A 13,445-nucleotide genomic window follows, 5' to 3' on the forward strand; every position below is an offset into this window, starting at 1 on the left:
CAGAGGTATGGGGACAGAGACATCCGTAGTGGATACAGGAAGCAAGGAACAGAATAGCTGAACTGGAGGACAGGGTCCATTGCACGATGGGGTGGGAGAGGAGGTTGGGCAGATGGGATGGTTCAGACTGTGGAGAGGTTCGAATATGCATCAGATACTCAAAGATTTTGAGCCAGCTGAGGTATGTGATGAAGGGGGAGTTTCACGGAGGAGTAATCTAATGGCCAGGTGTTACGCTGAACTACCGGGAAAAGAGAGAGGCAGAAAGACTTTCGCAAGACTCCTATGACAGAGGCAGAGACATTGTACAAACGATATCACCCCATGTAGCTTCAGCGTTCTAGCTGAAATAAAATTTCTTTAGGACCTCTAATGAGGACCGGGTTCCTTAGTGCTGAGAGCTGCTCGTAGGACGAAGTCAAATTCCCCACTGATGATAATATTGGCATTGCTACGGTTAAGAAAAGTGGCAGTATCTTTTCTAAGCCCTACATGCCAGGCACTTTGTATACATTATTGTGTATATTCCTCATAGCCCTACACATAACAGAGGGCACTGGGCACATACAGGTTCAGACCTTAATCACATATTATCACCGTCTTGGTTAGTAATCCAAGGAATAAGGAGTCAGTGGAAGACCTTGAACTCCTGACAGAATTTGGTGTGGTTTTGTTGTCATTATTGTTCTTAAATGCTGAGATGATCTTCTGCATTCTCCCTTGTGTTTTCCTAATGATTTTAATTGAACTGTGTTTTCTAAAGGCTCGGGAGGGATATACTGTTTGGGGGAAAAACACATGACTTCAGATTCTGTTCGTGTGTGCCTCACAGATAAATTTGGGCAGCGGGCATTTGTGGGCAAAGTCTGCATGGATATGAATGCCACTGTTCCAGAATACAAGGAAACCACTGAGGAATCAGTCAAAGAAACAGAGAGGTACGTGCGTCTTGACTGGCCTTGCAGGCGGCCCCTCTGAAGCACTGATGGAGTTAGAGATGGAGAGAGGCAAGCTCTGCGAACCAGGCACATAGGTCACTGTGTGGGTTTGCCCTGCTCGAAGCATGTGGTCTGGTCCTAAAGAAAGTGGTGCATGTCAATACCATTTTGAAGCCTCTGGGAACTTGTTAGAGTCCTAGACTGACTACCTTTGTGAAATGAAGGATTCTTTTTAAAAGTTAATGATTTACCACTTCTCTGTCCTTTATCATCGATGGATTCTTCTCCTGTACATTGAACTTGCTTTAAATGTATGTCGTCTGCACATCAGATTACCTTTGGCGGCGGGGTTATCCTCTTGCCTGAGATCATGAGCTTTGGTTATGTTCTTTTGAGATGACATTGCGATAATCTACGGATCCCCGAAGTACTTTATCTACATTTCTTTAATGGCTTTTCCATAGTCCCTTGAGGATTTGATTAGACAAGGAATTGCATTGTATGACATTCAGCATCCAGAAGAACATTCTTTAAATGTAAATCTTCCGCAGGACTTAACCTATCCTGATGCTTTAGAAGCCCAAACTTTTCTACAATTCCAAACCTCCTTCACCTTAAATGTGTCCTCTGAAAAGAGTGACTCAGGAACCACCACCTGCTCACAGAAAGAGCGAAGCATGCACCTTGCTTTTATCATTGGCCGCATGCTGAACTGTTCTATGGATGTGTGTTTGTGGTCATAGTAAACCTTAATCTGCATTTTATTCTGAAACGAAGGACCACCAGAAGGCAGAAAGCTAGCTAGTAAATTTTTTCAGTTGGTGCACAAACAGCTGTCTCATAGGCCCTATGGATACCACCATCCCTGACTGCCACCCCCCATCCCATCTGGTCCCATTCCTCCCCGCCCCCCTCCATTTCACAGCCACCTCTGAACTATTCCATCAGCCTTACTCCAACATCTGTGCCCAGAAGGACTCAGCCTTTGAAAATAAGTGATGATACTGAGTGAGAAAATAGCTTTCACTCTATAAAGGAAAATGAGGAGGAGAGAGCCCTATGGCTTCTAAATGCCTCCAGGTGCCTAGGATTCCATGACTCTAATATCCATGGAGCATAAGATCCTGCAACATTCCCCCAAATAGAACTTAAGCCAGTGGAATGGCTTGAGTGCTGTGGGAGTATTCACGAACAGCCCAGCTGATGTTAGAGGATAAAATTGCATTTCCCTGTGATTTTGGACTCTTATCTCTCTGGCTGCAAATGAGAAAGCAGAGTAATTACTACTTGTTAATCTTTAATTAGTGGTGGTGAAACATGTATGGCATTAGAAATGTTTGCATGGAAATTAAGACATGTAAGGATCATGTTTTCACCCTTTTTAAAAATCTATTTAAAAATGCCAACATTTTCTGTCTTCCCATTTGTTGCTTTATTTCAGGTTTGTGTCAAGAATGCTCCAAAAGAACGTAAGTAAGCTTGTTCCCAGCTTGATTTTGGATTGCTTTTGTGTCATTTGTGAGATTTGTTATTAAGTTGTTTGGTAAAGATTAGTGTGTGTACATTTGGCTTATTCCATGCACACAGAAATATTTTCCCAGAGCCTTCAATTGTTTTTACAGTGGGCCTATCAACACCGCTCTGTGAGGTTGGGCTTTTTTGTCTTCTCGGTGGTTTTCCCTTCCTCTTCCCTGGAACCTTCTAATCACACAGGACTGGTCCCTGGGGAGGTGGGAGAGGGCTTCATGGACGTGAACAGATTGGGAGTAACGTAAAGTTGGCTACGCCAACATTGGCTCTGGCTTCTTATACTCCCTGATCTGGTCTGGAGCACAGGTGGTGTCCACCATGATGCCCCAGCCATTGGCTGCCTTGGTCCCTAACGTGTGGTATGTTACATGGCCTGCAGGCATTCAGCTGGGCACTCGACTTTGCAGCGCCCTGGTGTTGATGAGCCTACAGAGGCAGTGCTGTTTCCTCCCCACTCCAGCAGGCTGGTTCTTAGCTCTATTGTGCAGTCTCGTAGACTGGCAAGCCAGACGTTCCCTTACCACCTTCTGAGGTCTAACTGGAAACCATGAGAATCCTATTACTTTCAGTCTAATCTTGGGAGAACTAGGTGGAGCTTTGTGGGTCCTCATGCTCACCACCCCTCTTTTGAGCCCTTGTCTCCTGCTCAACCTTCACTTTGGGTGACACCAGAGGCAGTGCTGCCACCAAACGACCTGAGGGAGGCTGTGGCCCCACTCCTCCCCCAGGTGTAGATGGGGAATAGGCCACCACTTCACTTCGAGTCTCCCCACAGCAGCCTTCTTTAGAGGTCCTTCTGCTTCCCATTTCTCTTCATGAAGGCCTCCCAGTCAAGGCCTGGTCTGAGCCTTCACGTGGATGTGGGACTGGGACTCTCTGTCATTTGAGACGGAATCTTCTTCCATTGAACTTGGTGCTACAGAATATTCTCTCTGTTGTCCTCAGCCAGGAGCTGTTTCCATGAAATCCACGACTTCCACCCACTCTTAGAATGGAGGACTATCCCCCAAAATGAAGACATAAAATATCAGATTGTATGATATGCATGTTGGGGTAAGCCACACATCGATGATATCCATAGTTTCCTTACCAACTTTTTTTTTTTAATTATTATTTCCAGTATTCTAGAGTGAAGCCCATAGTGACACCACGTTTTTCCCTTTCCTGCTCTGAAACTTTGTTGGGTAAACTGGGAAACATGGCGAAGACCCATAATTTGCATATCCAGGTGGGTGTTTTTCTCCTGTTTGTGTCCCTTTCCAGACCTGCAAGACTTTTCAGTACCCTAAATTCTGGCAGTCATCTATAGTTCTTCTCCAGAGATATCGTAGAGAAATAGCATCAGAGGACAGGAAGGGCTCTTACAGACGTCACCTAAATCCACTTCTTTAATTTCTCAGATAAGAAACTTGAAGTTCCTTTACCCTCCATCTTCTCTGATCAGGCTTGAAGAGACAAGGACATCATACGTAACCAAGCCAGATCAGTAACACACTGGTTACCTGTTCTCCGTAGGATAAATTTAATTCGTTTCTTTCCTACTTCTCTCTTTTATTTGAGCCTTTTCTCAGTGTTCTAGTCCTTCATTTTTGGAGGAACCACCTATTATTTGAAAAGCAAAAAGAACCTAATTTCTACCTTACAAAAATGCATTTAAAAGCCCTTTTGTTCTGAGTTTCTTAATTTAAAAATCAGGAACAAAAAAGTATATCTTACTTTGTCATGAAACGGTTGCAGTTTAGGAATGAAACACTTTTTAAAGCTTCCAGCTGGGTTAAAATTGGGAGTTGCAGGCTCCCCTTCCCCCACCCAAGCTTCATTACAGACTGCACTAAAATGTTCCCTCTTAAGAGTTGACTATCTTAAAACAAAGGGCAAGTTAGGGGAAAGGCAACACACTGATTCTTTATCGGGTGGAGGGTATTTTGTTTTGTTTAATAAGATTTATTTGGTTGGGACTCATTAACTATTCTTGTCGACCCCTCCCCCTTTTGGGGGGACTGTGATATTTGTGTTTTTTATTCAATCTCACACAACTGTAGGGAAAGAAAAAGTTTTCCCAGACCTTTCTTAGAGTCCCTGGTTAGGTCCGAAAACTAAATTGACAAAGATTAATAGGAGAAAAGCATTCAAATGCGTTTAATATAAGTTTTACATGATACAGGAGCCCTCATAAGGAAATGAAGACCCAAAGAAAGAGATAGGAGCATTTCTAGGCTACGTTTGGTGACAAGTTCACAGTCACGGAGGAATATAGTAATTCGTTTTGGATTCTTTTGGACATCCCTTTGTCTTCAGAGATAAGGATACTCCTTTCTTCCAACAGTGGGCACTCCTCAACATAAAAGCTTTATGATCTGTTTCAGGGAAGAAGGTCAGAATGACCTTCAGCTATTTTCCTTCAGCTTAAAATACGCAATATGCCACAATGCCATATCTGGAGGTAGTGTGTCCTGAACTCCATGAACACAAAACAAAATCAAGTATCTCCTTGCTGGGGATGTATGCACATGTGCGTGTGCATTTTAGCATTTACTCAAATTTATCAAAGTGAAAAGAATCATCTGGTTATCCTTTTTTCTCTTCAGATGCCCGTGCATTTCTTCAGTGCTCTAGATTTCCTTGAGGCCGGGATAGAGCTCACCCCCTAGGTGGAACACTCTATTTTTAGAACATTGCAATTTTTTCTCTTATTTCTTTGGCTCACACTCTCCCTCATGGAGAGGGGGGAATGGCATTGCCATTCTTGGAAGTGGCAACTTGCTCATGAGTTTTTTCCCATAATATGTACTCATCACCAGTTGGTCTGGAAGGATTTTGTTTTAGGCAAGGGGGTGGGGTGGTTACACATAAGTGTTGTGTCTCAAAAGTACTTTCTGCCCTCTCAGGGTTTATGGTGCCCTGGAGAAAGACTGGCGTGGGGGCCACGACTCATTTGTTTTGATTGGATGTGGATTTTTATGGGCTCCTTTTTTTGGCGATGGTAGGATTGTCTAGCTCAGTTATTTTCAAACTGTTTTCTGTAGAAGAACTCTGGAAGCTGACGAAGGGGACAGAACGGGAACAGGGCTCTAGAGTCCCAGTCCTGCTTCCTGAGAGGCAACTTGTTTATGCCTTTTACATATTGGGTTTCTATGAATTTTTATATGAATAACATACTCAAAGCTGAAAGAGTTTAGAAAATCACTCATTCAGTCCAACCCTTGTATTTGAGAGATGAGACTATGGAGACCCAAAGGAAGGAACTGACTCATCCTGAGACACACAGCTGGACTCAGAACTTGGGCTAACATTCAGCTGTCCTTGTTCAGATTCCAGCTTTCTTATGAGTGAACCATGCTGTCTGCCCTTTTACGGCCACGAAACTCTTTTCTTAAATGGCCATTACCAGAAGAGGCAAGTTGCCACAAAGAGCTAGGTTCTTGATTCTCTTCAAGTACTTTTTATTTTTATTCATACTTGCTACAGAAAGAATATAACATGAGTTAAGGTTAGGGCTAGAACCTTACATATTCTTGTAATTATCATGTTCACATTCATAGTTTCAATTTCATATCGATGTGATATTGTATATAATATGTATAATTGTTTTCAATAAAACACATGTAACATCTTTGTTGTCTTACATAGGCAAGTAGAAGCCATCCTTATCGTTTTGGGGTAGGAAGTATAATTTCTAATGGTATTTCACATTAGAAAATTGAAAATATTATTTCTTTTCTTGTAGAGCCATGTAAGTGAAACTGTCAATGAAGTTGAAGCTGTGAGGAACTTATTTCCTGATTATAAAAACTACACAGATGTGTATGATAGAAACAATCTTCTGACAGATAAGGTACATTGCATATCGTGACATAATCTGTGTCAACTAGGGCATATTTATCTACTTCTAAAAATCTCAGTAATTAGGGGGCAGAGGGGAAAAAATTGAAATAATAAAATAAAATCTCAATGGTAATCTTCAGACTTCTCCATCATGAGTGCATTTCCCAGACTAGAGTAGAGCTCAGAGGATGTGCATGCGTGGGTGTATAGTTAGAGATCGGCCTGCAGTTTCATCCCAGTAAATAAAGCTCCAGGCTTCTTTGAGGGTGGGGATGTCATTTGGTGCAAGCACATTTTGTCAGTATCCATTAGAATGTAAATGCGCATTCCCTTGAGTTACCAGATGCACTTCTAAGGAGACGTTCTGTAAGGAATATGAATAGGAATGTAATTAATGTGAAAGTTCGGAAATGTCTATCAGTGGGTGATTGGTTAGGTTATAGAACATCCATAATTAAAATTTTATCCAACATTCACAAGAATGATGTATACAGACTTACGAGGAAGACTATTTAAAGGGTATTGTTTGATGTATGCGTGGGAGCATGCTCACTTAGAAAAAATTATCTGGAGGGGCACCTGGGTGGCTCCGTTGGTCAAGCATCTGACTCTTGATTTGGGCTCAGGTCAGGGTCTCGGGCTCTTGGGATCAAGCCCCGCCATCAGGCTCCGTGCTGAGCATGGAGCCTGCTTGGAATTCTCTCTCTCCTTGTCCCTCTGCCCCTCCCCACTTAGGCACCCTTTCTCTCTCTGTCTCTTAAAAAAGTGATTATCAGGATACAAACACTGAGTGTGATCCTCCTGAGGGAGAAAACAGAGGACTTTTTACTCTTTATTTTTAATGTGGGATTGCTTTTAAAAAAATGAGTAATACTTTCATAATTAAATAATTTCACATTAATTATAATTAATATAGTGACGAGACACTTCGTTACAACAGTATACCCCTTGGCCTTGGCCTTCAATGAATTGTACAAACGGCACGGAGAGTTGAACCTACTGCACCAAATAAATTCTTCGGGGCCATGAACAGAGGGCTGAATATGACTAATCTGAAAGGTTAATACTCTACATAGATCTTGTAAATGCTACGCCATAATTTTCAGCCTTCTCTACATATATTTCCATGTGATTAATAAATCAACCTGCTATTTGCGTGTTAATTTTATTTGCACAGAGTTTGGGAAAATGTTATTTTATTAATAATTCTTTGGTCACTGAACTGTGCCTCCCAAAGGAGAAAGCTGTCTGGAAACAGGTTTTGAACTGAAGGAAAAAGAATTTTGAAAGAGTGAAGCCTTTTTTTTTTAATTTTAATTTTTTTCATGTGAGTACAGCTGACACACAATGTTACATTGATTTCAGGTACACAACATAGTGATTCAACTTTCCTATGTTATGCTATGCTCACAAGTGTGGCTACCATCTGTCACCATACAACCTATTACTATAGACTGTTTCCTAGGCTGTGCCTTTATTTCCATGACTTATTCATTCCATAACTGGAAGCCTATGTCTCCCACTCCCCCTCTGTCGTTTTGCCCATCCCCCCACACCTTCCCTCTGGCAACCATGTTTGTTTTCTGTGTTTACAGGTCTGCTTCTGCTTCTGTTTGTTTGCTTATTAATTTTTCTTTGTTTTAGATTCCATATGAGTGAAATCATATGGTATTTGTCTTTCTCTGTCTGACTTATTTCACTTAGCATAATAACTTAGCATAACCTCGAGGTCCATCCACGTTGTCGCAAATGGCATGATCTCATCTTTTGTTATCGCCGAGTGATATTACATTGTATATATACCACAAGAAAGACTTAAATGCTATTCAGGAAAACCCACAAATATGATCAGGACTCAACAGAGAAGTGTGGTATGTGGGCAGTGCCTGCCTTCTTGGATCAATTTTATCTTCCAAATTAATGCATATAAAATATTATATTTCCTAATTTTTGTGAAAATGTAAATATAGGTGATTAAACAGTTTATTTGGTTGTGTCAACTATATTCCAATTTAACTAAGACTTAAAAAATAGATAAATAAGGATTATTTGGTTTTAGGTATCAAAAGCATCGGTGCCCGTATTTAGTTAGGAGCAGAAATACAGAACAACTCTTTCCAGGATTACGCCCACAGCTTCCATGTGCTGACAAAGGAAAGCTTACTTCTAGAAAGTTCTGATTAAGATAGGAACAAGCACACCCCACCCGTTGCTCACCACGTGGAATTGGAAAATAAAGTAACTTGGCTGTTTTCTAAAATGAAGATGAAGGCTGCGTCGTATCTTTGAGCTGGGCCGATAGCCTGTCCTGCAGATCACCTGGACCCTTGTTATTTCATAGATTAAAAAAAGAAGAAAAAAGTAAGATCCACGTATTGGCCGAGACTTGTGTAATCCAATGTTTTTACCGGCCTTTTTGAGGGGTAACTTGTACACGGGGATTCTATACATGCCCGTCGTCGTAAAGGCTCTTGTGAAGAGGCTCACAACATCACAGCTTCTGTCTGTACCTGTAGCATCTTGCACTGAGTGAAGACTAATGGAAACATTTTTTTAAAGATTTTATTTATTTGGGAGAGAGAGAGCGGTAGGGAGGGGCAGAGGGGGAGAAAGAGAGAAAGGAGCAGACTCCCCGCTGAGCAGGGAACCCAATGCAGGGCTGGATCCCAAGACCCTGGGATCATGACCTGAACCAAAGGCAGGCGCTTAACTGACTGAGTCACCCAGGTGCCCCTCACGGAAACATTTTTAAGTGGTAAACTCCACACAGGATACTCTTCTCTCCAGACAGTGATGGCGCATGGCTGCTACCTTTCTGCAGAGGAACTCCAGGTGTTCAAGGAGCGAGGAGCAGCGATCTCACATTGCCCCAATTCTAACTTATCGTGAGTAGGCAATAATCGGTTGTTAGGTGATGAGCATTTGGGTTGTGAATTAGCAGCCCAAATACCTTTGTTTTCTCAGTCGTGCCTCCAGTGTCCTGTCCCTCTTCGAGCTTTCCGTTTGATTGGGACAGGAGCCAGATAGACACATGGAGGCTTACCTGTGCCTCAGTGGGGAGAAAGAGCACTCAAAAGAGGATACTTTTGGCAGAGTGTGCATTTGAAGAACACAGCATCTCTTAAAATTTCTGAAACTTTGCACAAAGTGGGACAATAGGAAGTATAACAGAAAGAGTTCAAAACCTACAGCATTTCGGGGTTTGCGCTAAGGACCGCAAGAACGCACATGCCAGCAGGCGTTCCGGGGAGAGGGTACTGACTTTGCACGGTCTGCGGTCAGGGGAAGGTGTAGTGTGGCCATAAGCCAACATCCAACGGTGTGTATCATGCTGCTGGATCCCACAGGGTGCCAGTTCACGTAGGAGGGCTGTGTCCTGTTGTAATTCCCCAGAATGCAAAGCTTTATTTATAGTTAGTTTTTAACCCTTTGAAAGGTCGTAGATCCGTAATGAGTAGGATGAAAATTATGGCCTGTATTTTCAGGAAAAAGGTCGCAGACACAGAAACGTTACATCTAATTTCAGGGAATTCATAGATCCCATGATACTGATTCCTGGATGCTGGGTTAGAATCCATGCTCTAGGATTCGATACAGAAAGGATCTCATTTCTGGTGCTAGTTGATCCAGAATAGAGCTCCTCCCACTTAGGGGCAGGTTTAAATGGATCGTTCATATATTCATTCAGCCAATTTATTTCGCTTCTGCTAAATTTCTGGTTTTTCGAGGGTTACTTTGTATCCTCTCTTGTTTTGAGTTCTTGCAGAAACAGACCATGAGACAATTCATGTACAAGTAGTTTATTTGGAGGTGATCTCAGGAGGTTGGTTGGTAAGACAGAGAAGGGAAGGAAGTCAGTAAGAGCACATCCTCAAGAAAGTTACCACTGTGGACTCCTGGAGTTTAATTCTTCCAGAAAACTCAGGGAACCAATGTACAAAACAGACCTCAAGTCATTCTGCCCAAGGGGTGAGGAAGCGAGGATAGTTATTCCCACACACCTATCAGTTATTTGTGGAGGGCTGCTGGGTGAGGTGAACTCCTGGCCTTCCCCACACAAGGGCAGAGCAGGCTCTGTGATGGGGAAAGAGCCCCGAGCTAGAGCTGGAGGTGTTGGCAGTTGGAAGCCTAGGGAGTTGGCGAGCAAAAAACGATACCTGTCAGAGACAGTATAGGAAAGGCATGAGAGCCACAGAGCTATATTTCTGGTGCATTTTGAGAGGTTCCAGAGCCTTCTGGTTTTCAGATATAAAGTAGTCACACATGACAGGGAATCTTGGCTATATGTATGGCTAGTGACCATAACTATGGTCTAGTGACCAGATGGGGAAAGGATTTAACATCCTGTGGGGTAAAATCTAAAATTTTAAATTTAGATTTACAAATTGAGGTTGGAAGTTAAATTTCTTTATGGATACATTTCTGTTTAGATGGTCACTGCTGTTCTTTCTCCAACAACTTTGAAAGATTTATTGCACGTGCATTGGGGATTTGACAGTGATGGTTACATGTATCTTCAAGGAGACCCCTGTGACATTTGCATCTTCTCAGACTTCTAAGGAACACTTTAGTTTTCCTTTGTTTCTATAGAAGGGTGGCACATCTAATAAGCTCAGGGTCATAATGTCCAGAATTCAGCCTGGAACCTTCTCTCCTAGCTGCTGCGGTCCTCAGCAGCAGCCTGTGAACTCTCAGACCCTGACTCATCACCCTGCACCCCCTTTCCCAGAAGTACCCTCCTTCTTTGATTTTGCAAGTCACTACTCATTCAGGGTAACAAAGTATCCCAGAAAGATAGGAAAGACAATGCTTTATAATTTCTACTTCTGAACATAAAAGGATGTGTTGGTTAAAACAAAATGCTGAAGACCAATAGACGTTTGAACAAACTGCAAGATTGAACTTCTTCATTCATTTTTCCTTACAAATGATCCCATTTTCCTTCTGTTTCTTGCTGCGTTGTACCCTCCTGAGATTAACCTCAACCCAATGAGTAAAGCTCCTTTATGATCGTTTTTTTGCTCCGGGACTCAGATGATCTGATTTGGCTAATGTGTTTGTGTCAACATGAGAGCTGTTAGGACAGGAAACACAATTTTAGAGAAATCACCATCATTATTGTTGGTGTCCTTTTTTTGTTGACAACACATGATCTCCTCGTCCTGATTGTCTCCTCTCTCCACAGGCTCAGCAGCGGCTTTCTCAATGTGCTAGAAGTCCTGAAACATGACGTGAAGATAGGGCTGGGTACAGGTCAGTAGTTCGCTATTTGGACATGGGCAAAGTGGTCAAGTAAGTGCATAACTTTATGATGTGACTAATTTTCTGGTAACAGTTTTAAAAATTAGTTTTCTTATCTGGTAGTACTGTCTTGAGCTAATAAAGGGGTGGGTTGGCAGCAGTAAGAAAACGTCTACAAAGGGAGACGTTTTGATGACGCTAACCTCCTGAGGGCCATTATCCTCACCTAATGCTCAGAGGTTGGTGATAAAGGGTAAGTCCTTCTAAGGTGCTGTAGAGGTTTGTTGTTTTTTGGTTTGTTGTTGTTTTTAAACTCCTTGATTTTTCTTCCCCTTTTGTTCGGTCCTTCTGGCTAGGTTTTGATGGTTTGGATTTGTATGGTTTTAGTTTTCAATAACTGTGTCATCACAAACACTGTCTCAAAAGAAAATTATTTGACCTTGCCATAGGGAGCAGAGATTCAGTCTATGCCAGCATTGAGAACTTTGAGCCATATTAAGAACTTGCTTTGCTTTTGAGCAGTGTTTAACAAAATGAGATTCCAGTTCCCACAGGCAGTCTGTTTGCTGGGTTGAAGGACATTCTAGGTGGCTGATGAATTAGTGATTTTTTTTCCCCATTGGACATTTTCATTGTTTTTCCTGAGTGTGTGCAGTGCTGCTCACTTTAAAAGTATGGGACAGGCCCAAAGGTCTAGGCACATCTTCTGTGAACCTTTTATTACTGTGGGTGAATAAACTAAAAAAATTTTTTTAAATGGGCATGGGGTGCAGGGATTTCGTTTCCATTCTTGATGCATTTGTCTTCCTGATACTTAAGAGCATTGGGTGTCTGTGTATTGACAATGATGGTTGTCATCGTTTTCCGCAATCACTCACGTCTGTTAATTTTATACCAGCATTATTGGTAAGATATACAATAAAACAAAATGAATTATTAATATTTTTAAAGAGGTATGCTAGATTAAATGTTCTCCCCAATTTTATATGAGTCAAAAGAATTCTTATTTAAAGCTTCAGTCGTTGAGAGTGTGGTAATACTTGGATATAGTCATAGGTGTTAAGGTGGTTATTTTACTTTCACAGAAAAGCTTTAATAAGAAAAAACATGGCTAAGAATTTTTTACACACTAGTCCATTAATGAAAAATTTTATAGACAGCCAAAAATCAGGTAGGTATTGCTTTCCAGCTTTCTAGGAGTTGGTCTCCATGATTTAAGTTCATCATATAACTTCCAGTTCTTGACTTTGGGTTGGAGAGTGATGGATAAAATGTTTAGGTAAAGCTTTGTCACTTACTAGCTGTAAGACTTTGAACAAACTTCCTTAATTTCCTAAGACTTCATTTCCCTAATTTCTGTAAAAATAACAACAGTTATAACTATGTCTCTCTTACAAGCTTGTTTTGAGACTTAAATGAGAAAAAAAATGCATGCAAAATTGTTAGCACATACTTGGCACTTTGCACTAGTCGATAAAGACTGGTTTAAAGGGAAAGAGCAACGTTGGTGTATGGACCACAGGTTTGATGATATATGATGTATCCCGTTATGAATTGAGAGAATGCTGTCGCATTTTACATAGTCTCTGTTGCAATAGCCCCACTATGCTCCAGTCTTCCTGAAACATGACCTTTATATATCAACCTGCATGTCCCCTGTAGGCTTCAGAAGATCATTTAACCTTATACTATGGGCAGAGAGCAGGTCCAAAAACGGTTTGTTCACCCTGTCTCTAACACGTGAGGCAGATCTGGACTTTCTCAACTATTAGGAGAAACCCACATAAAGTTTAGCAAAAATATTGCAAAATAAGACAAAGTCATATCAAAAAGAATAAGGGGCACCTGGGTGACTCAGTCAGTTAAGCGTCCAACTCTTGATTTCAACTCAGGTCATCATTTCAGGGTCCT

General features: G+C 41.6%; 1 protein-coding gene across 2 annotated transcripts in view; it reads left to right on the plus strand.

Moving 5' to 3' along the window:
- The window catches only part of GDA (guanine deaminase), a 69,354-nt gene that overhangs the window by 43,806 nt on the left and 12,103 nt on the right, over positions 1 to 13,445 (plus strand). For both annotated transcript variants that reach the window (XM_026519374.4, XM_044391266.3), the window contains exons 5-10: positions 833 to 938; positions 2,380 to 2,407; positions 3,589 to 3,696; positions 6,196 to 6,303; positions 9,081 to 9,178; positions 11,479 to 11,546. In XM_026519374.4, the coding sequence (XP_026375159.1) occupies positions 833 to 938; positions 2,380 to 2,407; positions 3,589 to 3,696; positions 6,196 to 6,303; positions 9,081 to 9,178; positions 11,479 to 11,546 (516 nt within the window). The remainder of the gene's footprint in view (positions 1 to 832; positions 939 to 2,379; positions 2,408 to 3,588; positions 3,697 to 6,195; positions 6,304 to 9,080; positions 9,179 to 11,478; positions 11,547 to 13,445) is intronic.

Source organism: Ursus arctos, unplaced genomic scaffold (genome assembly GCF_023065955.2).
Source record: "Ursus arctos isolate Adak ecotype North America unplaced genomic scaffold, UrsArc2.0 scaffold_33, whole genome shotgun sequence".
NCBI lineage: Eukaryota > Metazoa > Chordata > Mammalia > Carnivora > Ursidae > Ursus > Ursus arctos.